This window comes from Haemaphysalis longicornis, unplaced genomic scaffold (assembly GCF_048455015.1).
Source record: "Haemaphysalis longicornis isolate Haplotype H1 unplaced genomic scaffold, Haemaphysalis longicornis Haplotype H1 scaffold_1, whole genome shotgun sequence".
Classification (NCBI taxonomy): domain Eukaryota; kingdom Metazoa; phylum Arthropoda; class Arachnida; order Ixodida; family Ixodidae; genus Haemaphysalis; species Haemaphysalis longicornis.
The window spans coordinates 228,536,136-228,563,210 of record NW_027526203.1 but is presented as its reverse complement, the minus strand read 5'-3'; the positions used below and the strand labels follow the sequence as shown (position 1 = coordinate 228,563,210).

Genomic DNA, 27,075 nt, shown 5'->3' with positions numbered 1-27,075 from the left:
ACTGCGGCCCCAGCATCGACGAGGGCGAATGCGGGGACACCTTCTACGGTAACTTTAATCACGCTTTTAGGCACCAGAGGGGAGAAGTTACAGGATCTTGCTTCGGGAACTGCGGCCGCTAGTTTCCCATGGTCACCGGAGTGATACGTGGGCGCACCGGAGGCAGAAACAGGCGACGTGCCGAAGGTGAGCACCGACTTAAAGGCGTCGAGGTTGAGTGGTCAGCTGACTATAGATTTGGGGTAGGGAAAAAGCAGCGGGAGCGAAAGGTAATTGGAATTTCTTGGATGGGAATGCGAAGACGTCATCGGAATGGGCAGTTTGTGGTGGCACAAACGTGCCTTATGGCCGAGAACTTAGCAAGCGAGTAAGGTTGGTGGTTGTCGACTGTGCGCCATAATCTGCGTTCCGAGGTGCCATCCGAGGTGCCACCCGCGTGTGGTTCAAGGAACGACGCCACAGGTGGTATGACATGCGCTGCCACGGGTGAAAGAATGGGTGCGAACGTAAGTGTTGGCTGTCGTACTGATAAGATAGCCTTAGCAACCTGCTCTTGGATCATCTGTTGCATAGCATGAGGCAACGCGGAAGGCAGATGTGAAGAAAACGGAGGTAGGGGCAATTGACGCGTAATTTTTCTCGCATGAGCTGTTCGATGAGCTATAGAAGAAGGGAGAAGTCAGGTGAAGCACCCAACGGCGACAGTACCCCACGCTTCTGTTCTTCAAGCAAAAGGCGTTGGTGGGTGAAAATGCGTTGCTTACTGCGCTCAACCACTTGATGATGTCGCGTATACAGTCTGCGGATTTCTGTCCCATCGTCCTGAATGTCCCTTAGGGCATGATATTTTACGCATTCGATCATTGATTGGTTCACACGCTCACAGCGGTCGACGACACCCTCAATATAACACGTGAATGGTTCATCTGCCTACTTCGCTCCTGCGCGGGGGCGCGGCTCAACCCGGAGCTTGCGAACAACTCCACGCCCGAAGCCCACCTTGAAGGTCGACTTGAAGGAAGTCCAAGTCAAGATGTCGGATTTGTTGTTGCGAAATATCATTTTGCAGCGTCCCCAAGAAAGAAGACGACGTTGTATAGCTTTATCGTACCGTTCCACTCATTGTAATGGCTCACCCGTTCGTAAGACGAAAGCCAATAATAAATGTCGCGCTGGTCGGTGCCGCCAAAGATGGCTGAATCGCGTTGCTGGATTGCATCGCCGCAAATAACGGGCTGCATTTGTGTAGGCGCCGTGTCGTCTTTAACTGGGTGCTGTCTCCTTCGCAATTCCAGACTGTCAGGCCGTTGAGGGATAGTGATAGTACAACCCGTACCAATTGTGTGGGGATGTTTATGGGTAGTGCAGTTGGTAGGCAAGTGGTGGCGTCGTCTAGATTAGCCAAAGTCCTAGTGAACATGGTGAACCGGTGCTGTGGTCTCAGCAGGGAACGCACACTCTTCCTCTTCTGCAGGAAGTGTGAGTGAGTGAGTGAGTGAGTGAGTGAGTGAGTGAGTGAGTGAGTGAGTGAGTGTGCGCGTGTGCGGGAGTGCGCGTGCGTGCGTGTGTGCGTGTGTGTGCGCGTGCGTGCGTGTGTGTGTGTGTGTGTGCGTGCATGCGTGCGTGTGCTTGTGTGTGTGTGTTTGTGTGTGTGTGTGCGTGTGCTCGTGCGGGTGTGCGTGCGTGCGTGCGTGCAGGCGGGCGCGCGTGCGGGCGGGCGTGCGTGCGTGTGTGCGCGTGCGTGTGCGTGTGTGTGTACGTGCGTGTGCGTGCGTGCGTGCGTGTGTGTGTGTGTGTGTGTCTGTGCGCGTGCGTGCGTGTGCGTGTGCGCGTGCGCGCGCGCGTCGAGGGAATGTATAGATCGAGCCGTGAAAGGGAAAAGTTAAATATCCTGTGGAATCTACCGTTTTTTCTGTAAGCAAACTGGTTTAATTATTGTGATTCACGCAGATTCCGAGTTGCATGGTTAGTTTGCATATGCTCGGAAGAAGCACGCGCAAACGTACGGGCGGCGTGCTGTGAGAAGCTGCTCAAGTATGCCAAACACGCGCCCTCTAAGTAACAAAATCGAGCTCCGACAGACGTGCCTACTTTTGTTACTACCCAAGCATTCACCACCAAATACTCGAGTCTCCTTCTAGCAACGACAACTTGTGCGCTTCGGTCAACAATAACTAAGGTGAGCTTCTTCGTGGTGGCATATTCTGGGTAATCCGAGTTGTACAATGCCTTGTCGCTTCGACGAACACAGTCACACAAGCATAGAGAGCAGCGTGATGTAACGCATTTCCCTACTGCCTGCAAACTGTTCCATTATGAATCGCCGTTCCGTAAAAGGGAACGCACTGTCCAAAAACGTTTTATGCAAAAACGTTTTACTTCGTGCCCGCCCTATTAGGGAAGAATGTGACACAAATTACCCGTTACATTCGATTACGAAGCGTTTACGAAAAGGGCATCTTACAATATCACAACATATGTACGACTCAGGCTCAGAGCTTATAGGCCGAAGCTCAAGAACTATTAGGAATAGTTAATTTTGGCATCAAAGGCTTAAGAAATGCCACCAATTCTTTAATCTTATTGAGTCAATTACAAAATTTGTTTGCTATGTTTCTTGCTGATGTAAGCTGCGTTGCCGAGAGAAATTTCTCCCAGTTGAGATACGTTCAACGACAAGGCAGGTTCTCAACTGAAGACGTTCGCGTTGCGGATGGAGATAATAACGTAAACAAGGATGAGGGAAATATCGATGACCAGCTTTTTGTAAATAAGCTGTTTTATTTCTTAGAAGTTATCAACGTTCTTTCCTCTGATCATCACTGATTAATTTCCAAACAGATGCTAAATTTCGGAAATCATTTTCTAGAAAACCCCGATAATTACCAGCTTGCAACAAACACCCGTTTTAACGCGTTAGAGTTAAGAAGCCCGTAATACATTCGGAAATGTACGTTTAACCCGAAAAAACTCGAATATCGGAATGGTTTTACAAAAAATCCGATTTCACGCCGATAATCAGTTTGAAAAATGGAACCCGATTTTAACATTTCGTGATTTTAACACGGAATGACGTGATGCCATTTTTATCTAGCCCCACGCGCACCAAACACCGTAGTCTGTACGTTAGATTTACGGCTCGCACCACCCGCCATTGTGACCACACCTGTGGAGATTCAAGCTATGCCTCTACTCCGGTGCACTCGGGAGGCGTTAACAGCTCCGCCCGGAGCACACCGTTAAAATGTTGCCCGTGAATACAAGCTCGCGCTCCACATCCGGCTGATAGCGCGAGCATGTAATCTTGGGTGCCCATACTTAGGTGTGGTCGCACATCTCTTCATGGTGCGCTACAGCCATAGCTCACGCAGCAGCTCAAGCAGCGCTCGTTTCTGATCTCAACCTTTGTATTACAAGGTTAGGTTAACCCCGCCAACCCGTGACTCAGGGCGGAAAGAATGGGCGACTATGGGGATTCATTGCGTCTTTCTTGCGTGGTGGTCCAGGCGGAAATATCCTTTATCACCATCCGCGAGTAGTATTGGCGATGGGTCTTACAGGTCGCAAAGTAATACAGATAAGGATCGTGATGATCGGAGATGAGTGGTGGTGAGGACGGCATGTGGATGGAAGCGTTTCGCTCTGGACGACTACCGTATATCTGTGAAGAAGGTACTGGTTTGATAATAAATAATCGCAGGAACGTATTGCTTGCAATCACTCCCGCGCGATGATCTTATCTTCAGCTAAAGATTAGTTCGCCTCACCCTAGCGCGCCTCCTGCGCCAGTCACTTTAAGGCGAAAGCCATAAGTGGCCCATTGTGCGAAAAATCGTCTTTATTATTGTTGTAGTTGTTGTCCGGTACAGAATATCGCCGCCGCGGCTGTAAAGAAAAAATGAAAGAAAGATAGTGTCCTTCCACTCTGTTAAGCAGGATGACTTGCGAAGCAAAACGCAGTACACGGAGTGGACGAAACAAAACACGTTTGTTTGCAATTTGCTATTGAGAATATTTCCTAGCCAATTAACCCAATGAAACTTGGAAGGACCCGGACTGTATTCTACGGAGAAACATGGCATGGTGCTGTCTGTTTCCCTCCCGCATCGTAGACATCTTGCAATTTGTGCACACACGAACCCAATGCGCTCGACCACTGAGAACACCGGACAGGTCGCATTGGGCAGTTTGAAGTCCACGTTTAAACCTCCCTCCAGCACAGCGGACATGCCATCAGTAAGGGCATCAAAACCTCTAGCTGTGCGTGCTCGCCCCACCCCCCCCCCTTCCCTCCCTCTACTCCCAACCCTCGCATGCATAACCGGCAACCGGTTATGTGCGCGTGCTTAGAAGTGAAAGACACCGGCGAAAATGACGGTCTGAAATCCCTTTAAAGGGGCCCTAAACAGGGTTCCAAAGGTTGAGATTTTACGTGCGCAATCATTGGAGTACTATCCAAAGAACATCCTGTCGCAAAAATGATTTAAAAGCGTCGAGTATTAGCCGAGCTATCGTTCATTAAAAAAGGGCCCGCAACAAGGCCTGGCGCATTCCCTCTTTAACCGCTCCACCAAAGCACTGTGGAAGCGGAGACGCCACCGACCAGGCGCAAGGCCTGATCGGTGACACCTATAGAAACAGGGTTGGGTCGAGAAGCGCGCAGCCATTGGCTCCGCTCGGCGGTACGTCACGCTTGTAGCAGACGTAGCCAAGCTCCGCCTACTATACCGCTCAACGGGGTCGGTCGGTGGCCGGCCCGCATCGAACGGCTCCTCGCGCCGGCCGTGCTCGCGTCGGCGGAAACGAGCGCAAACGAGCGTTTCAAGGCATGATAGGGGGCTTCCTAACTCAACATGCTCGCTAACGAGAATAATTGAAGATTGCCACCGACGACTATAGACCATTTTATTTACTTCGTCCTGGTAGCTTCCATTTTATCAGTGGGCTGTGTTAGCGGCCCTAGAATTGGCGCACTTGACAGGAAGATGTAACTGCGCATGCGCAACACAGCCCAGCCCATGCTCTGATTTTATTAAAGATTAACAAATGAAAAGGTTCATAGCGGCTGGCTAGCGTTAGCGTTTCGCGGTGAACTCGCCCCACCGAGGTCGGTGAAAAGACATAGCATCGCCGCAGTTATCCAGACAGTGCTTTGCGAGGCCGCGACGACGACGACCCCCCGCGCAATCTTTCACTGCACTATCACCCCTTTTCGCGTATTTGCAAACTGATTTTCAGCAATAGTCCCGCACTGCCGGGCGGTGACAAGTTTTAGCTGCTGCGGTGTATGCGTTATCGTGCGTACACCGCACAGTGGGCTGCTTGCCTCGGTCGCACGTGTAGCGGCCGTTTGTGCCCGCAGAGATTTTCCGTGTTTTTCAGCGTTATTAATACATGTAAACGACTACAAACTTAGCTACGCTCGTGTAACGGATGGCGACGATAAACATTCGTCCGTGCCACCCGTGCAGGACGAATACGCCGTGTCACCGGTGCAGGAGCGCTGCGCGCAACCGCGTTTCTCCCAGACCCGGGAACGCTGACTGGCTACAGCACTTAAAGGGGCTTACCAATAGCGCAGCCGGACTGTTGAGAGCTTCGTGCGTCACACGGGTGCGTCACAACCGCTCTGTCGCCCGTCACAGCGCGCAAGTGTGGCGGCAAGGAAGCGGTAGGTGAGCAAGGAAGAAAGAAAACATCTTTTTTGCGTGTTTGTGCGGCCCCTGCTTTACGCAGAGGTGTAATATTTGGTATACATTGTCGTGAAGGGGTACTCTAGTTATTGCGCGATTGAAATAGCGACCTTCAGAAACCTATTTAGGGCCCCTTTAAGCTGAACAACCAATATTGGCTCACGTCGGCGCTCGAAACGGGCGAGTTGCTGCTCATCGAGGAGGAATTCACAGCTACTCGACAGGCTGGATCTTCAGGGGAAACAACGGCAGTGGCCGCGGCTTTCCGTTGTTTTCGCACGCGCTTCTCAAGGAACGGGCGCTTCAATTTCCGTTCTTCCTCCAAGCAAGCGAAGTGAGTTTAAACATGGCAGGCCTCGAGCTTTACTTTAGCGGAGAAGCATGCGGCTGTCCTTTTCCCTCTTTCGTCGTAGGCATCTTACTGTCTATGTAACACACAAACCCAGACCCAAACTCCTCGGTTACGGAAGACAGCTGAAAATGTTGGTCGGAAAGCCTTTCAAGCTGAAGAAGAAATATGGGCTCACGCCGGTGGTACCACCCGGGAAAGTTTCCCTTCAACCGGGAAGCATTCGCAGCTATTCGGTGAGGTTGAATACGGGGCGGCAACGGCGGCGGTGGCTTTCGGTCGTTTTTAGGCCTGTTCGCGCTTCTATAGATTCTTCGCAATCATCTAATAACAGCGCTACTGCCATCATTAGCAGACTGCACAACTTGTGAATGAGGCATCGGTGGTGGCGACTGAAATCACAGTTGCGAAAGGGTAGTCGGCGGGGGCGATGATGAGTCCCGGAGCGGGGCCGAGTGAAATAGCTTTACTGGAATGAAAACTAGGGTAGACCTATACTGTTTCGCAATAAAACACATTAGGGTTGGTGTAAGCCTCCAGAATAGGAGCCCAGTGGATTATAGTGGCGTTATCTCCGAACGTTGCCAGCGGTATAAGAAAAGTTATACCACTGTGCGTGGCGTGAGAAGTGAACGCCGCGGCTTATGAGTTGAACACGTGCGCCTCAGCCACTCAGAACTATTGTTCTGGGGAACCTCTGACATTCGTTATCAATCTTCTTGTTAAAATTAAGCGGTTAAGTCTTCCCGTTGAGTATCTGGCGCAAGAACCGGAATAAACAGGAAGAAAGAGACGGAAACACGGTGTTGCAGTAACACAGCGTGTTGAAGAAATTTCCGCTAAATACGACGAAAGGAAAGCGAAAGAACAGACGCAAATACTAAGCAAATAAATTTCTGTCAAGCATCACCAGGCTTTCGGCTTCAAAGGACGTCAGGAGACTTAGGTGCCTGCGAATTTAATGCTTCATGGTGAACTGTGTAGGGTGAAAAGACATTCAGCGAAAAACCATTGTTGTTGTTTTCCTTTACGGAAAATGTCCGGCGCTGTAAAGAGTAAATACTAAATAAAACAGCTTCACTCAATTTGAGAGGTGGCAAGTGCGGATCAGCGATTCGCCAGAGGGGCTGTTTAGCCCCATCTTGACGAGTTTCAGTATGAGTCGGGCGTTGATATCGAAAGTAATGAAGAGAGGGCGCCCCAGCCCCTCAAATGGCTTATAAAGGTATGCTGGATCAAGTTTTTATTAATTTAGTGTAATTACTGTATTAATTTATGATTTTTACCTTAATTTGTATTATTCTACTTACTTGCGGTTTAGCAGCGACAGCCTCCGCGGCAACGGCGGAGCGCAAAAAGAAAACCCAGTCACTTTTCATATGAGAACGTGTGCTTCTGTGGCGCACTGGCATTGACCTTGCGACGACCAGCCCCTGAAGTGCAACGTACACTAAAGCATTTTATTATGTATGCAATTTGAACGCGAGTGTCAAGAGCAGGAGACGCGTGAGTTACGACCGCACTGCCTCCTCGCGTTGGCAGCGGCGGAATAAAGGGGCGAGTAGGGCGTACAGCGTGGCACGTAAACGTGACGGCGCGTGAGGAGACCAGGGGGCCCTAGCCGCGCAGAACTGTGAAAATGGCGAAACTGTGGCGTGCGCTATCAGACCGCTGGTTGAAATAATTTGCGCCAGAAGACAAAGAAACAAAGAGAATTAAGAAACATATCATATGAGTAAATGAGCCTGTCGAAATAACTCGCGAAAGGACGAAGAAACAAAAAAGAACTGACGCAAATACAATGTAGGAATAAGGGAATCGATGACATTTACCAAGCTTTCGCCTTTAAGCAACGCAAGCAGACAGCAGTGCCGCGGTCATATTCAATTACTCATTGTTTGAATAGATTTCTCAAAAGAGGCACAGTATTTTTTGCATACTGCGGAACGCCTGCAGGCGTCCAAGCAGTCGTGTCGTGTAGGATAAAGCCGGCGTACTTATCAGCGAGGTTCAGGGATGGACAATAACGGGTAACCGGGAATCACAAGTGTTAAATTCTCGATAGCGAGATGAGGATGTATCACATCGTCGGTACTGCTCTAGCTAAGAGCGCGTAGGAATACTGCAAGAGCTAATCCTGAAAGTGGTTAAGAGAAGACGCACCCGTTTCCTGCTCAACATCTACTGTAGACCGAAGATCTTTCCCCCCGCCCTCAAGTAAGCCATTGAGCAAGCTTCCCACATGGGGTCAACCACCCCTCCTGAAAAAACAAACCCAGTGCTTCGAAACGCAGTGCGCACGAACGAGTGCTTACAAACGCAGCCCACCCGCTCTGGGGATACCTATACCAACCCCAGGGGCAGAGCGCTGCACGCGTTTACCACGAATCAAGATGTCACCGTTCTAACTGACACCAACAAAGCACAAGAATAGGTAACAGTGTCACCAGGGACACTACCCGTGACCTCACCCTGACCAAATTCGTCCCCATGCCAGCTGGTCTCACCAAGGTTAATACCTGGGAAGTGATCACGTCTTCCTGGCCACCACCATTTACGGAGCACACTATCAGGCAAGGATAGGAACAGCCCGCCTCGCGGACTGGGACAGCTGAAAGAGGTTCGGGGTCAACGAAGCCAACCCGAGGTTTCCCACACCCCACCCTCCATACAAGACTGGATCTCCCAACTCCAACACGACGTGCAGGAACACACGAAACAACTACAGACCACAACTACCACCTCGTCCATCGACGCTCGGCTTCTCCACATGTGGGAGGCCCGCCGCAGCCTCTTAACGGGGCCCTAAACAGGGTTCCAAAGGTTGCAATTTTACGTGCGCAATCGTTGGAGTACTATTCGAAGAATGACCTGCCGCAAAAATGGTTTAAACGCGTTCGGTATTAGCCGAGTTATCGTTCATTAAAAAGGGCCCGCAACAAGGCCTGGCGCATTTCCTCTTTCCCCTGGCACATTTCCTGTTTCATCGCGCCTCCAAACACTGTTGAAGCGGTGACGTCACCGACGTAACGCTTCTTTTTTTTTAGCAGACGACGGCCAAGCTTCGCCTACTACATCCGCTAACGCTCAGCGGGGTCGGTCAGTGCGCAGCCCGCATCGAACGGCTCCTCGCGCCGACTGGGCCCGCGTCGGCACGTCACTTTTTAATAGCGGAAACGAGCGTTTGAAGTCCTGATAGGGGGCTTCCAAACACAACATGCTCGCTAACGACTACAATTGAAGATTGCCATCGACCACTATAGCGGCTCGCTAGCTTTTCGGCATGCCGCGCTGTCGCGGTGAACTGGTCCCACCGAGGTCTGGGAAAAGGCTTAATATCACCGCAGTTATCCAGACACTGTTTTGCGAGGCCGCGCGACGCGACCCCCCGCGCAGTCTATCACTGCACTATCACCCTTTTCCACGTATTTGCAAATTGATTTTCAGCAACAGTCCCGCTCTGGCGGGCGGGAATAAGTTTTAGCTGCTGCGGTGTATGCCGTATCGTGCATGCACAGCACAGTGGGCTGCTTGTCGACCGTGCAGGTAGGTGCTTGCCGCAGTCGCGCGTGCAGCAGGCGTTTGTGCCAGCAGAGACGCTCCGTGTTTCCCAGCGTTATTCATACCTTGTAAACGACGCGCTATATCTACAAATTCAGCTAAGCTATACGGATGGCGGCGATCTACATTCTTCCGTGCCACCGGAGCAGGACGTATACGCCGTGCCACCGGTGCATAAGCCCGGCCGTCGGTGCTGGAGCGCCGGACGCAACCGCGTTTCCCCCAGAGCCGGGAACGCTGATTGGCTACAGCATTTAACGGGGCCCACAAATAGCAAAGCCGTACTGTTCAGAGCTTCGTGCGTCACAGGGTGCGTCACAAGCAGTCTGTCGCACGTCACAGCGGGGCACTGTAGCGGCAAGGAAGCGGTAGGTGAGCAAGGAAAGAAAGAAAGGATCTTTGTTGCGTGTTTGTGTGGCCCCTGCTTTACTCAGAGGTGTAATATTTGGTATACATTGTCGTGAAGGGCTATTCTAGCGATTGCATGATTGAAATGGTGACCTTCAAAAGCCTATTTAGAGCCCCTTTGGAGCGGTGGAAAAAACAAAAGCATAACCACAATCTTAAAGGAGTACTGACACGAAATTTCAAAGCTGAGATAAGTATGTAAAACGCTTCCTTTTTATCAGGAGATATCTCCCAGCAAGTTTCAACAGCAACCGTTCAGCGAAACATATTTAAAATCCATTTTAATCTTCGCCCGCACGAGAAAGCCCAGAGCGGGCCGACGTGACATCATCTGCTACGTGCCCCAAACTGCCGACGTCGGGGCTCCCGTGACGAAGCCGACGCACTGGCTGTGGTTGGCGCGCGCTGCTCGGGCGTGTGTACACGTCATGGTTTTGGGACTGACGTCATGCTGCCCGGGCCTGTGGGGACGGCGAAGACCTCGGCCTGTCTGGGCGCACGCGTGCGCTCGCTCGCGCGCGCTTCCAGAGAGGCAGCGATACGGCAAGAATGGTGACGCCATGTCATACATGCTGTCATGGCGGCCCCTCGGCGTTTTTTTTGTCGAAACCGAAACTGGCACGAATAAACGACGCCGTAAATGAATGTTTACGCTGCGCTCGACCGTCTAATCTGTCATTCTATGATTAGTGGGCTGGTAGGCACGCATAGCAGCGAAAAAAACGTAACATAAAAATTTCGTGTCAGTACTCCTTTAAGAAGCGAATCACACAGCTCACGGCCTTCGCAGCGCGAAAGGCATCTATGCTCTGCCTGGAGAAGTGGCTCACGATCTGCGACGGGCTAAGGGGAACGTTGAGCACCCGAAAAACCTGGCAACTGCTTCGGTACTTTATCAATCCGGGCTTCAGCAAGACGCAATCACAACACCACATGACCCGAATCATCCAACCCAGGGGATATGGCAGACCTCCTCAATGCCCTCCGGGCTCCGTGCCTTTCCACTCGCCCGTCAAAGCCACTCCCACCATACACTGGAAGTCGAAACCCCCTACTCGAGGACGACATCTATCTACATGAGGTCGGGGGAGCCGTTACCGGTCCTCGTAGGCCCATGTGCCCCGGACATGGACCAAATCTAGAACAATGTTCTGGTCAATTTGTACGATCAGACGTCGCCTCCTACCTCAACCAATTATGACGAGCTGGTATTGAATAAAAAACGGCAGAGGTACGCCTAATACCCAATCCGGGCGAATCACCCAGCATTGTAAATTTACGTCCCATTTCCCTCACGTCCTGCGCGGGAAGCATCTAGAACATATCGCCCTCAACCGGCTCCAAACGTAACCATAAGAAACAGAAAAATTTCCCGGGACCACAGTAGGCTTCCGCCAGAATCTATAGACAGCAAGATATCCTACTTCAAATGAAAGAGGAGGTGATGGCACCGGTCACACGAAATTGTCCCACCGGCATTTTGGCGCCAGGCCTAAAAGGCGCATTTGACCATGTGAAGCACACCGCCATCTTGCTGCGACTCAACTTTATCGGCTGCGGCGCAAGAACCTACCAGTACATCCGAGACTTTCTCACCAACAGACAAGTCATCTCAAGGTCGGGGCCACGTGACAGATCTCTTTCCTCTGGGTGCGCGCGGCACACCTCAGGGGGTAGTCCTATCATGCGTGCTGTTTAACATCGCCCTGCTCGGCCTTCCTTCCCTCCTAAACGACATATCGGGTATCCAACACGGCCTGCATGCGGACGACATTACGATCTGGTCTTCCACTGTATCTATAGGTGAGATTGAGAACACATTGCAGGCAGCTGCGGACATGGTGAACCGCTACGCCCAATCGTGCTGTCTTAGTCGTGGCCCGAGAAGTTTGAACTGCTACGGGTTTCCCCCCAGAAAAGACAGCCACCTGGATCCACATGGATGGCCATACCATCACCCCTCTCAACTCATCCAGATCCTTGGCATTACTTTCCAAGCAGACCGCATATACTCCATTCAAATCAACAAGCTGCAACACACCGCAGAACAAGTAACCCACATGTTCAGACGCATTTCCTCCTAAGTGCAGGCATGGGGGAGTCGGACACGCTTCGACTATACTCGGTTACAACTTAAGAACGGCACCGGAAGTTGCCGCTGTGCCTCATCACCGCAGCCGGATGTTATTCCGCACAGTACAAGTAGCACATTACTGGGAATATTTTGAACATGGCACCAGCCGTTTTCGTAACTTTTCGGACCTAATATGCCTATAAAATACTGCAGCGAGGACAAACAAACGACGTGAGAAAAGGCAGACGATATCACGCATTCGTAGCAGTCTCTTTTGAAAACGCGCGCGCCCGTTGACATCCGGGTCCGTCGCTTAGGCGGAGTGATACCGTACATGAGCTATTGCCGTTCTTAACTTGTTCCGGAGTATAGTCCAAGCATTCATAGTAGCCCTAATCACCTACTCAATATCATACGCTCTTCTCTCCACGGAAGAACTCAAGAAAGCAGATACAATATTCAGGAAAGTCTACAAGAAAGCCATCGAACTCCAAGAAAGCACCTCCACAGACCGACTCCTCAAGCTTGACATACGCAACACCGCAGAAGAATTATTCGAGGCCAACCTCTCAATCCAAAGGGAGAGGCTGGGAGCCACAGGAGTGGGCAGAGCCTATTTCCCGGCCCGGGACTTTCAGTCCCACTTCAACATTCAACTCCTGACCTAAGAAGCATCCCACCCACAATCTGTCAATGCCTAATTTGCCCCTACTGCGCAATATGAACCCTGTGCACCACGCGACCAGACGGGAGGCGAGACCCAGAGCAATTTCGGAGTAATACGCAAACGAACCCGGCATTGCCTACACGGATGCTGTCACACACCCCGGGATTCAGGCCACGGCCGCTGTTGTATTCATGAAGAAAGAACACCACACCAGCCTCACTATACCACACCACAACCCACTGCAAGCGGAGGAAGCGCAAAGCCCCTCAAGCCGTTCCATCAAGGTCATCTGGCCCCCACAAATCTCGACGTTCCGGGCAACGAGACCGCTCATCTCCTGCCTCGAGAGTTGTCCTGCGGAGCCGCTGTTGCCGGAAGGGAGCCCGAGAGAGAGATAGAGAGAATCCACTTTATTTGGAACTCTGGTTTTAGGGTGGGGGAGTGGCGGCCGCCACGATGTCGAGGGCCCGAACGGTCACCAGTTCTTGGTGGCCCCGGTCTGAGCACCCCAGAGCCTGTTCCCAGAAGGTAGGGGAGGGTAGAGGGCGGAGGGGGTCACGTGGACATTCGCAGAGCGAGTGATAGAACGTGTCTGGCGCGTCACAGAAGGGACAGTTGGGAGAGGAAGTGAGCCCGAGCGCATGCACCCGATGGTTAGAGCTCTTCGATGTAGGCAGTTGCGAAGCTCCGCCTCAAAAAAACGGCCCGCACCTGGACCCCCCGGTTTTGGATCTTGCGTACGGTGGAGCGACCACGGCCACCGCAAGCACTAACCAAAACAAAAACTAATTATACAAACTGACAATTTAAAGTTATATTTTGGTTTAAAAATGAATTTTTTGTACTCTCCTAAATTATTCATTGCTTCCTTAACTGCGTTTTTTGTTGCGATTGTTTCTGCGTCCGCGCAAGTGTCTCGGCCGACTGGCACTTGTTCAGGCCCTCCGGCACAACTCAGGTCCGACCTGGAGTACTAAATTTGCAGTTGTCGCTCTGCCTACAGCACATTGTATGTGAAAACTAATACAGTAGCTGATCAAGTGTCTCTAAATAATCCTTTCAAGATTGCTTAAAGCCATCGACGCGAATTTTTAACCACTTTTTTTGCCGCCAAAAGACCGCAGATGACGCACAGCAAACGACAACGCGCAGGCGATAACGCATCTCGCTGACCCCACGGCCACATTTTTTTACTATTGTTGGTTTAAATGCGTATAAAGCACTTGCGCGGTTCAGCACGTTGGGATTGTTCGGCACAACAAATTTACGTAAGCACCCAAATACAATTTTTCGCCCAGGTAGTCGAGCGGTGAACGACATTGTATAGTTTATTTCATCACCAACAGATGGCGCCATTGTACGGAAAATTAAAAAAAAAAAACAATGGGCCAATCGTAGGGCTACTTTTTGATGCATGGGGCCTATGGGGAGTTTCGCAACTCCTATATGAATAACTCTGCCTTATGGTCACGTACCAACAACTCACACAGCACTACCAAATAGAGCGTAACATTACCGCCCAGCACAAAAACAACTACTGAGGGAACTGGAGCGACTTGTCCGTGCCCTCGAGACGAACACCTTTCCCCACCCCACTACACCTCAATATTGGCTCCTACCTCTTTCTGCAATGCCGCCTTTTCGAGGCCCCTGGGAACCTTTATCATATTGTAGGAGTCTGCGACCCCGCCCTACTTCCCCGCCTCAATCCCTATCCCACCCATGAGTTGTGGAGAAAGCCTTGGCCAGCTCCACCCTCGAGGATCGGCACGAGCTGAAGGTTTCCTGGACGGACGAAGCCACCCCGAAGAGTCCAATTAATTTTTTTCTCCATAAAAAAGTTTGTTCTCTCCCCTATCTGTTTAGGGTGAAGTGTATGCGCACGGCGGGCTTAGCAGTTCTACGTAAAACCTGCTGTATGTATCAAGCGCCCGCTATACCTCCCACTGGATTACAAGGGGCAATCACCATGTATTACAAAGGATAAACTGTGGTAAACACACTATTATCTCTGAAAACACATCCCAGGAAATAATATTGTGGTGATAGATTGCAAGATATGTTCCTAAACTGCACCCCCAACTAGGGCGACATACATTTGTAAATTTCACCCTGATCCAATGAAGAACACCCAAATTGGACTAGCTACAAACGGTGCCGTCACCGTGCCCCAATGCCCGTATGAGGGAAGTTTAACGCGTAGGACGGTAGCATGACAATGTTGCTTAGATGCGCATGATCGAAATATACGTACCGTGTTTTTATAGTTTCTTAAGCGATCGTTTAGAACTCGCTCTTACTTACGAGTTGTACCAGGCTCATGACGTGCAGGTGTATTGCAACAAAAAAAAAAACAGAAACACGAACTAGCACTCAAAAGTAACTCAAAATACAATTCAAAAGCAATCAACGCACCCTTTGGTCTCTAGCACATAAACTGTTAAATTTGTGCAGTTGATTGTGCAGTTGAAAAATCTGAGTCGTCATTCATTCGCCCGCAACGAACGGCCTATACAGTCACTTTTTTTTGTTTTGCACCATAGAGTTACCCGAAACAGTGTACTAGAGCTTAGGAAACGTCATTTGTTTCCTTCCGTAACCTCAAATCCACCAGAAAAACTTTTCAACGTTGCCGATATTGCGCATGATGCCCCCCCCCCCCCCCCCCCCCCCCTGCCAGGACGTCTGATGCTTCAAAACGAACAGACGTCTGGCGTTGATGTTGGTGCCGCTCCAAATGATCGGAGGTTGCCTAGAGGACGGCTGCATTGATGTTATTAAGGGAGTGTTTATTATTTGTAGTAATGATTTACTCTGGCTCAATGAAACTCCGCTTTTAGATGTTCTGACGAAACATTTCAGCCAGGCAACAAAGCGAAATTGCAGTGCGCACCTACAAGCGCCAGTCACGTTGTTTGTTTCGTAATTGCTGCCGAACTGGCCACCAATTTAGAGTGCCGAATGGGCAAGCGTATTTTGGTCGGTGTATATACACACTGTTAGCGAAACTCAGGCTAACTAAGGACTTGTCGGGCCAGCCATTTAAACAAGGAATAAGTGCTAAAGGTGCCTTAAAGTTGGCGTTGATTTATCTTGCCTGTGGGAGCATTCGGTCCGATTTACCCAAGAATTCCGGAGAAAGTGCTAAAGCGGGTTTATCGTCAGTAGTTGAATACGGATAAGTTCTCAAAACTATACTTTCAGAGTAATTTTTATATCAATACTGGGTTGGATTTTCGTGAGCGCAGCTGTCGTTTGACTGCGTTTGGCTTTCGCGATTTTGTACATTACCAACGGGTAGGACCCAGGAAACAGCGCAGATGAGGAGGCAATTGTAGCAATAGGAGAGATAGTGTGATGAAAAAAGAAATGAAAGCGTTCACAGCTACACCACGAGGAGTAAAGCGGAGCAGTGGGAAACGGTCTGAAAATGAAGAAAATAAAGGTAGAATGTACGGTGGGGGTTGGCAGATGGCGTGCCTCACTTCAGCACATCATTTGGCCCTTCACTTGGGCGCTTCAGTGAAACGCGCTGCCGGAAAAGGTGCTGAGGGCTCCCACCACCTGTATCTAGTGGTTGCCGATTCGGCTAGTGGTCACTGTGGCCATTTTCCGAGGGCGTCAAAAATCAAAACCAGTCTCTTTCGAGATTTTGCCGCACGTTAAAGATGCACAGGTCGCCTGAATAACTCCGTAGCTCTTCACGACACATCGTCTCATAGGTCGGGTGTAGTTTTGTGGACCCTTTTGTATGGGCAATATTATATCCCATGTGTGAAATGATTGGGGTTGACGATTTTGTATTTTTTTCGACGATAGATTGGCTTTCTGACAAAATATTTTTCGGTGCTCTACAATGTTTATTTGGATTGGCTGGAAACCTGTTTTCATTTTTTAAATATTTGTCAGGGAAAAGCGTATTTTTTAAGGATTTAAAGGTTAAGCGCAAATTCAACTTCCGTACCACTTCATATAAAGGATTCGCCTTCACATCGATTTCGCTTTTCAAAGGTTGGCGTTGAATGAGAACGAATCTAAGAACACCGTTTCTAATTGGCTTATGTTGACAATGCAGGACAGGTTGGCGTTCAAACTCAGGAAGAACCATGACCGGCGGTGCAACTTCGTTCCTGAGCGCAGTGCTTCCTGTCCTTGTGGTCCTGGCGTGCTTTGGCAGCTTGCACGCAGCGAGCGATTCCGCCGAGAACGTTGTGGCAGCTGAGTTTGAACAATACAAGGAACAGCTGGGAAAGCTTATGGACGAGGTGTTCGCCAAAATACCACCAAGTTTCATGCGGAAGCTCCAGGCGGCGGAAATATCTACGGATTGCTCCATCGCCATGATTAAGACCATTCGCGCGATTCGTAACCTAGAACCCTGGGAATTGAGGTGTGAGTATGCATACGATATTCCCATCTGGGCACGCAGGCACATATTTTATTGTCTTCAATATGTATGCAGCTTCTTGAGCCACGCTGGCGCAAACCGCTAGCAGCCTGGTCCTATGCTATTTATGGTTATTTGTGGTTTGGGTAGTCGAATATATCTACTCTGGCCAAGTAGTGACCCCTGATCCCAACCATGAGGCAGAGATAATTAGACGGATAAGAATGGGATGCAGGGCATTCGGCGGGCATTCTCAGATAACGAATCGCAGCCATTGTCCCTGAAAAGAAAGTGTATGACAGCTGAATCTTACCGGTACTCACCTACCGGGAAAAAACTTGGAGGCTCGGTAAAAGGATTCAACTTAAAGGGGCCCTGAAATACCTTCCGCCGATGCATGGATGTACATGTAACCAAATAAGACAATGTATTAGCAATCTCCTCCCGCAAGAATTTTGTTAAAGCGATGAGTATTAGCTGAGAAATCGTAAATCAAAAACCGCGCATTATCGTCGCGCCGCGTTTCCTCCTCTTTTCAACTGTTGACGGCGCGCCAGCACTCCCTCCCATGATGCTGCGCTAGTCAGCGGTGACGTACTTCCGCATTACGCTCCTCCGACTGCCGTCTGCTACGGGCAAGTTTTGTTGACACCATGAATTCCGCACTCCGCTCAAGGATGGATAAGCGAACGAAAAATCTGGCCGCATGAGTGCGGTGGCCTGGCCTTGCGCTTTAGCGGTGTGCGTTGCTGCAGTGCAGCACGTGACTTTTAATCGGCGGCGAACTCGCAGCCGCTGGGGAGGATCTTGCGCTCGGTCCCTTTCATGCACCGCGCACTGTTTATCCAAAAAGCGCCGGATCAGATGTGGCCCCGCTGGTGCCGGGTCTTATTTTGCGGTGGTGGTAATTCCTGCCGGCGCCATGTGAAAAAGACATTTTAAACCGATTCAGAACCCGTGCACAAAACGCTTCAATCATGTGACCAGTTTAAGGTCCCTGAAAGAACTTTAGGGACCTTAGACCAGTTCAGCTTGGGGCGACGCGTGGTGGAGAGCGGCAACGTTGGCAAAACATGCTCCGGCGCGGCTCTGAGCTTTCTAGCGCTGGAGCGAGCGCCTTTCTTTGACGATCTCAAACATCGGTTGCCTTGGCAACAAGGCACAAACCACCCCAGAGGTCAGTTACGGTTGCGTGATCCCGGTTCAGCTCGGGGCCCCACCTCGCGACATGTGGGCACTGCAGACGTACCACTCACTCTCATTAGGAAGTGTGAGATGCGTTTGGCATTACAGGAGGCGATGGTGTGTGTGTTGTGGACGCCTTTGTTTCGCGATGAAATGCGACGTTGTGCTTCTGCGGGTGGATAGTGCTTCCCATGGTCTGGATTATCTTTCTCGAGCGACGTACGACTCAACCTCGCATGGGGTATGTGCAGTGTGCGTGGCTAAAAGCCATCTCGGCTTGCGCGCCAGAGTTAAGTGACTTGCTGTTCGTCCCCGCAAACCGCGCGCGAGGTGAGTGCCGAATTTACGACGGGCAGAGGAGGCAACCCATCGTCTGTCAATCGCGGTTCAGACTTGCAACGCATGTTGTGACGTTGTGTTCGTTCGAAACGCATCTCTGGATTGTTTTGAAGTGGAAAAAAATGTATCCGTCAAACCCGGGCATTCGGCTCAGGGCGTTCTCTGCGATTGCACGAAAGAAGTGCCACGGGGCTTCAACGCTTTCTTTATGGGACGTACTCCGGTAAGAGAATATCCATGTCGTGTTATGGCCGTGTTGCATTCAATACGAACGGTTAAGCGTTTGTTTACACTTGTTTCGTTTGTCGTAAAATGTCCAAGCACTCCGGCACTACGCTGGCAGATCAGCCGGCGAGTCGACGCTGAGCAGACGACTCATCTCTTTGCCGGAAGTGCGTGAAAAAGCCGCCCAATAGCAGGATGTCTAGCTCATGACGAACATCGGGGAATCGATGATGTAGACATGTGAAGATGGCGGCGTCCAAAAACACGAAGGAAAGGGTGAGAAAAAAGCGACAAACTTTGCAACAAAAGTGTGAGCTTTCCGCTGCGCGTAAGAGAGTAATACTTGGCCCAGATGACCTTGACGACCCAATCTAACGATTGCGCTACTTCATTTAGTGTGCTCAAAATGCCTTTCAGGGCCCCTTTAAATTGAGGACGACTCAGCGAGAAATGGTACGGAAGATGATAGGTGTAACATTAGGGACAAGAAGAGAACGGAATGGGTCAGGAAACAAATGCGTGTGAAGGGCATATTAGTAGAAATTAAGAAGAAGAGAAACGAGCGTGGGTAGGACATGTAATGCGAAAGCAAGATAACCGCTGGTCATTAAGGGTAACAGAGTGAATCCCTAGAGAAGGCAAGCATAGCAGGGGGTAGCAGAAGGATAGATGTGCAGATTAGATCAAGAGGTTTGCGGTGATAAATTGGTCGCAGTCCGTGCAGGACCGGCATATTTTGAGATCTATGGGAGAGGCCTTTGCCCTGCAGGGGCGTACATAGGATGATGATGATGATGACTTGGCAATGGATTATTTTGTTTGTATTTAAACGCGTCGCGATAAGGGCCCCATGTCGCAGAAAGGCCGGCGTCGTCGCCAGCGTTGCCCGTTAAAGATAAAGGTGTCGTGAGCGAAAAAAATCACTGAGCGCCACCTTGCGGCTCCCGCTGAAGCCCCCGGCATCCTAAGGCTCTGCCCAAAACATTGGCGTGCGAGCAGGACCAAAACATTTTCACCACTCAGGGGCGCCCCCGTCGGGGTACGATGACGTCAGCGCTAGGGTGTAATGCCCCGCAGCGTGCGCTCGCTCACTAATCATACACGAGTTATGAATGTGCTTCCGTAAATCTGTGCCAGGCGCACTACGGAGTCTTGTTCATCACCGATTATGACGATGCTATCGCATTCCACGCTTAAAGGCGAAGCTCAAACGTACGACAATGTTTTTTTTATTCATTCGTTAACATCATGGCAGCGGTAGACACTTTCTGTTGGGAAGGGGCTCGTCATGTTTTGTCCAAAGTGTCTGGAACCCTCCTTGAAGACGCAATTAGCTAAGCGAAAGTATAAAAAATACACCGAGATATAACTCGACGAAAGTGACCGTTCCCAATGTGTGTTCCCGCCTTCTTGACCTGTTTTTTTGTGCATAGTGATTGACGCATCAGGCAAGTACCCAACCGGCCTTCTTGACGGGTCCAAGGTCGACCTCGGCTCCTTTGATGAATGCCTCGATACGGCGGTGCACGATGAATTCGGGAGGACATCAATGGGTCAGTACTGCTCCATTATGGTCTACAACAGGAACGGAAGTGCACTAGTGGACAAGTTGGAGCCCATATTGGAAGCCCTGCACCCAGGGGTGAGTGTAGAAGGGAACATACGGTTAGGTCCACACCTAAGGTTCGTAGTTTTTGAAAACTAGGTGCATCTTTGGGTGAATTTCTCAAATAGTTGCTGGGCTGACTTGCGTAATACGGCACGGTCCTTAAATATTTTTTTGTTGGTAATAGTAAATCGGCGTACCATTGGCCAAAACTAAAGTTCATGTTACCCAATGCTTCAAAATTAATACGTTACATTTAAAAAAGCTTCAGGTTTGAAAACTAATTGAAAATGGCTACTTTGTTACAACAAACTAAGGTCAGTAAATAAGGTCAGTAAATAAGCTTACTAAACAGAACTATAAGCCGCCAACCAGACGTATGTGCACTTTGCCAACATTACCAAAAAGCAGCCGAAATATTTTTACCTGTCGCCGATGTGGCGTTCACTGCTTTATTGAATTATATCGAACATTCTTTTCTGACGTTTCTTGCTTTACTACGACTGCTCAAAATTCAGAATGTGCCCTGGTGACGACGGGAAAGTCTGCGAAGACCAAAGGCGATGATAATTCCACACTCAGTGCAAAAACGATCCGCAGCAGTTCCCTTTTGCGAGATGGAAAAGTAATATTTTATGGTTAAACCAAATTTTGAAATAAATTTTCGGACTAATTAAGCGAATTTTTTACATCTTTGTAAGACCTGTTCTTTTAATGACACTGTGGAACGGGTTGCTCATTGCGTTCATTCGTAACGATACGACAGCTGGAGTGGTGCTCTTTTGTTTCCCTGTTCCCGTAATTTCGACACTACCGAAACACTTTTGGTTTATGGCAGGCCTTTGTGGTTCCTTTTAAGGTCATTTCTGTGGAGTTTTTTCTTTTTCCTTACCAGTCGTTCTCAGTGTTTCGGGAATATATTTCTTCCGTTCAACAGTGTATACTACTTCTTTTCGTGCATCGGTGGGTGTTTTATTATTTGTTCAAAGGACAACCAGCGCTACTGTAAAAGTAGGAGCATGTGATGTCTAAGTTCCCCCTCCCCCTGTTTTAGAGATCACTTTTAGTTTCGCTTACGTTTATAACAATGAATGCTACCACTACAACAATTGCTACTACTACAATACGAGTTCTGCTGCTTGCACTATTACTACTACTAAGAAATACTTCTTAAGAAATACTTAACAAATACATTACCGCCCTTACATTACATTACCGCCATTACATTACTTCTGCTACTGCAGGATCTCTTGGTACTGCCACTGCTCTCTCTACAACCAGTACTAGTGCTGCTAACTGTTGCTACCACTGTGGCAACCGCTCTACTCTAGAGCGGTGCCGCATGAATTACTCTCTAAAATGACGTGCAGGGCAAACCAGTCGCCATCGTAGCATCAAGAAGAAGGCGGGAGGGTGTGAGCGCTCTACCCTCCAGAAAATTGCCCCCACTTCCCCGAAGGGAATCGTGAGGAAGTGCGGATGCATTTCTTGCGCCGAGAGTACACGGCGTAGTAATTGTGCCATCGCCTTGAGAGGCGCAGTACCGGCGAGGGGGAGCTGTCAGGCGAGGGGAGAGGCGCGGAAATGCAGCTTAGGTTGTTATCGAACCACAGCCGGTCGCACACGGCGCAGCTGTTGCCGAAGCTGCGGTCCAGGAAGTCTCGCTTGAAGCGTGCGTCCGGCCGATCGAATTCGAGGGCCCGCACACGCTCACGCGCCGCGCGCTCCCGGGCCAGAACGCCTTCGGGGTCATCGGCTCGCTTCGCACGCTTTCGTTCGGCGTCTCGCTGCCGGCCTTCATCACCGCAGGCGATGCGCCGCTTACGTCTCCCTTCGGCCTCCCGAGCGCGGAGTTCGGGATCCGCAGCCCGCTTCGCCCGCTTGCGCTCGGCTTCACGGGCCCTTCGCCGCACTGCCTTGTCTTCAACCGCTGCGGTATCTTCAACGACGCGTGCAGTGCTCGCATTCGGTTGCGTTGTTGCTTCCATTCGGTTGCGCGCATTCGGTTGCATTCGGAGAGCGGTGCGGGGAGTGGCGCGCGCCCGCGCAAACCGCGGTGAGGTGGCGGAGCGCGCGCAGTCATGTGGGGCCAGAAGTGCATTCGCCCTTATTCCTGGCCAATCTCCCACGTGGGTATGTGCCATGTCAGCGGCCAGGCAGCGCGCGCCCATCTCCCCCCGTTGCTAAGGAAGACGAAAAGCGCGCGCACCCGCAGCTGTTGCTATGCGGACGGCGGAAGGTTCGGGGTCGCTTATAAAGTGCATTCACACTTAAAAAGTAGCACAGAATTGAATAACACTGTTTTTAGTACTTTGACTGATTTCGTACGGCATCGAATGCGAAGAGATTGGCCACGTGGGGTTCGAGCGAGCCAAGTCAGCTCTCGCCGCGTGTACGCCAATCACTTCGATGTCGAGCGATAACTTTCACAGCAGCGGGATTTATTGCGTGGGCAAGCACGATATAAAAATAACATTGCACTCTAAACCTGGCACCTTGGTCAATCAACCGTCAGAGTCTGCCCAGCCTGCCACCGGGCGGCAGTTAGCGCCTGCACAGCACTGGAGTGACGCGTGCTGAGGGCGATACGGGGCTCACCAGACCCGCTACGCGGCAAGCCACTGAGCTTACTTAAGCAGGCGGCATTTGGACGCGCCTGCGGACCTTCAATAGCGCCAGTCGTCAAGACGCGGACGCGGGTCAACGCGGGTCAATTGCACTAATACTTCCCTCGGAAGCCATGCTGTGATTCTGAAGAAAAAATGAAGTCCACTAGATGAATTTATTGAGATCGGAAAAATGATGTGCTCCAAGATTTTGAACCGAATGCATTCGGCACGGATATTCTCTGATAATTGTGGTGTCGGGTCTGAATGTCCATCGACCAGTTTTTTTTTTTACTTAACGAACAAACGTCGAATTTCTGTGCCAAAGACGAATGGTGTTTTATATCAATATTAAATAATGCTTTCGCATTACAAAAAATACGAGCAAAGTCACTAGTGGGGATGCAAACCACGTGTTTTGCTTGGAAAGGGAAGCCCTACCTATTACCGTTACAAACCAGAAGACTACAGAGCTTTGAGAGGATGAAAGGTGTTTGGGCGCTCAAGCAAATACCGGGTACATTTTGTCGGTATACATTTCGAACACATTTACGTCATTCCCACGCCTTTCAATTTTTCCTTATGCGGATATTAAAGCGAAATGTTTTTAGGTGAACCGATATCGTCCTGTCAAAAAACTAATGTATTTCCCCATAGACCAGTTGGTAGACCCAAAAGCTCTGATAAGATCGCTGGACATATCGTCCTTGCGTACAACCAGGCTTTTATTGTGGCCAAACGGTTACTTGAAAGTCACAAAAAAGAAACGGTTCTGCATAGGACACGCACCGATCATGAAGAAAAAGGGCAACAGTATACACAAGGTAAATATAACTGGTAGCGAAGCTTCCATAGAAGCCCATACGTTCAGAAAATGGCGGCTCTTAAGCTACTCATGGGGCTTAGCGCCATCTGTGTGAGGAGGGAACACTTCCGGCGGAACAAAAAATAAACAGGATGTGACGCAAGATCCGGTCAGAAAGTGACGTCATTTTGGTGGCATTAGCGGGAACATTTGACTTCAAATAGTCTTAGCAGGCCTCTGATCGCTGAGGGCTCAAGTCATTGCCATCTGACGCAAGTTGGCGAGCCCTTGGCGTGTGTGTTTCAAGTCAACGCCAGCTTATACTCGTGACTAGAGAAACGTACTTTAGCATACTGTCGTATGATTAGCCTCGGTGTTTATAAAAACATCTTGCATCTTCTCTGAACCTTAATTCTGTATTGATGCCTTCCACTGCTGTATAAAAGCAATCAGTTGTTTATTTTGATTGCAGTGGGTGGCAAACGTACCCCCCCCCCCCCCCCGACATTTGTTTTTTCTGCCTTGGGATACAGAGCACAAAATGACACCATGACACTTTACCACTCTCCCCGGCCCCCCTTTCATATAAAAAAACGTGCCCACTCCTCACCCCGATACCAGTTTCTACCAACGCCACTGCTGGGTTTAATTGCGTCGCACATACGCAGGTTGCGTGCGTGCGTCAAGTATAGATCAAGGTTATATAATGCTTGCTCAGTTTGTGGACTTCTGTTCTAAGAGAAGAAATAACGCATAGTCATGCTATAATCAAGACATTTGAATTTTATTACAGGATAAACATAAAACAAATTTACCACACTGCACAAAATCAGCACGTATACAATAAGTACAAAAAGTTCGTGGGCACTACATGCATTATGACTTTCCTTACGCGCCGAAAAATTGACTTTACCCGTAACACATAGCATTATGAGCAATGAAAGCGTCAGCAGCAGAAATACTTCGAAACAAGAGAAAAGAACTAGGCACTGCATCTTGACGCAGAAAACCGGGCCTCAGGAATGCCGATTCACGAAAGTGCAGCGAGCACACCGCAGCTATCCCGGCGTCTTATCAAGTAGACAAGTGTTTCTACAGACGTTCACTCAGCATTCACGCCTGCAATTTCCTGGTTGCATTATTAGGCAAGTGTCGCAACAGATAAGTAAAAAGAGGAAAAATGGATCAATGCAAACGAAAGCGACGGCAGTATGTAAAAGCACATCGCAGGAAAGATCTGGCAGCAGCGCAGCACGGAGCAGCACAACACAGTACTGCGATGGAAATAATGCTTGCGCATACAATTGCGGAAAGCAACGAGCACTACAAGCATTGTAATGCAATAGAGAAAACACTGAGATAGACAATTAAAGCGACTCGTTTAAATTCGATTGATACTACGCTGAGAAGTCCTAGAGTAATTGACACCACTTGCTCCGAGCCAGCCTGAGGTGAAATCAAGAGATAACTGTTACATAACAAAGCTTTAGACCCATTTTTTTTTTTGAAGCACCACCACTTACCCTTACACAACCCCCGTGCACGTATTACCCGAACTATAGTTTCGCGTTACCTGTGGAAATGAGAGGAAAATGGTGCAGTAAAACGCCAGGTGTACGGGAGTTGCTGTTGCAACCTTGTACGGCACATCGTTTCCATAGGTACCGAGGAAAGCGCTCCGCTCCAACCGTTGGCAGCATCGTCCCGTAGTTTACCGTCCCCGCCGGGCACGGTACTAGACGTGTCCACCGACGATACAACGCACCTCGCAACTCCACGCACAGCAAAAATTAAGTGCACACCAAATTGACATGGAAAAACGAATGCAAATGCGCACCACCAAAACACGCGAGGGGCGTTTCCTAGCAGACGAACTTTAGGAGCGCCTTTCCAAACACTACAAGGACTGCATCACAGAGCAATGACATGTGCCATTCTTCAGAGGGCGCTACAAAAAAGGTTTTTGAGAATGAACAGCATTTTCATAAATTATTTAAACATTGTGCCTAAATAAATGTGATTCAGAAATAAATATTGTTCGTAAAATATTAATGTTGTTTTATTGTTGAACAAAACTTGGTTTTTTATTACTAGTGTTTGTTCCCTCCTCACCTAGTCGCGCTTCAATCGCCACTCCCATAAGCCCCCATGCTGATGTCGCTGGCAATAGGTTCTGAACCGCTTTTTGCCCGAGCCTTCGCTACCATTTATATTTACCTTGGTATACACTTATCTCATAAACCGCGTATCGGTGCACGTTTAGGTGGTTCGTAGATCCGTTTCCTTAGTGCACGAAAAATCGCTGCATCGGTTCGTTCTTCGTTTGCGCATTGTGTCTTTGTATTTGACGATCTATTGAACGCACTTTCAGCGAACGTTACCCACAATATGAAAAGGATCCGGCGCACTTCGACGCAGTTTTGGTGTTAGAAAGCTTCGTGCTTCACTAAGCTTTTTTTGTTAATTCCGTGGGCTTAAAAATGTCGCCGGTTTCACTTCAAGCTTTAAGCAAGCTTGAAACGGCGTACAACGGCACTGATGCCGTTGTACGTTGTACGCCCTATAGCAAAGCCAACTTTCTCTGACGATATCGATGAATGATCGCGGGCGAAGTGAAAGATAAAAGCTTCACGCGGCCGGAATCTAACTTCGCTCCCTCGCGTTATGAAGCCGACGTCTGTCCTATTTCTCCATTTCGACACGGTGGAAGCGAACACGGACCAGCAGGTGCCGATTCGCGCCGAACAACCAAAATACAGACGTTGGGCCTACCGAGTGCACACCCGAGAGTTGCTGTGGGTGTTCTAGAAAAGTGGTGCGTACCGACAAAGTAGCATATACTCTCAGTGTGACATTGGCCAATAAATGATTCCACACAAGAAAGCTCCGGGTTCAATCATCGTCGTCATTGAACTGGGGCTGCATGATTTTTTGAAGTTGATGTTTTAATACACCAGATTCAAACTGCAAAGTTTGATGTTCGCTTTGTTGCTATGTTTACGTTTTATTGGTTCTTGCTTTTGTGCATATTCTACACAACTTCTTCTAAACCTTCTTTGCGGGATGCGGAGAAAAGCGCCATATCTGCAAGCTCTGCCCAGCTCAAAGTACATTTTGCTCCCTTGCCCCCCCTCGTTTCGCAACTCTGCCTACAATCGCTGTGCTACAAC

General features: G+C 49.6%; 1 protein-coding gene across 2 annotated transcripts in view; it reads left to right on the top strand.

Annotated features, from left to right (window-relative positions):
- The first annotated feature begins 2,061 nt into the window (after positions 1–2,061).
- LOC144168610 (nose resistant to fluoxetine protein 6-like) overlaps positions 2,062–27,075 on the top strand; it is a 107,951-nt gene continuing 82,937 nt past the window's right edge. For both annotated transcript variants that reach the window (XM_077697567.1, XM_077697559.1), the window contains exons 1-3: positions 2,062–2,179; positions 16,828–17,144; positions 20,322–20,530. In XM_077697567.1, coding sequence (XP_077553693.1) covers positions 16,859–17,144; positions 20,322–20,530 — 495 coding nt within the window. In that variant the 5' untranslated portion in view covers positions 2,062–2,179; positions 16,828–16,858. The remainder of the gene's footprint in view (positions 2,180–16,827; positions 17,145–20,321; positions 20,531–27,075) is intronic.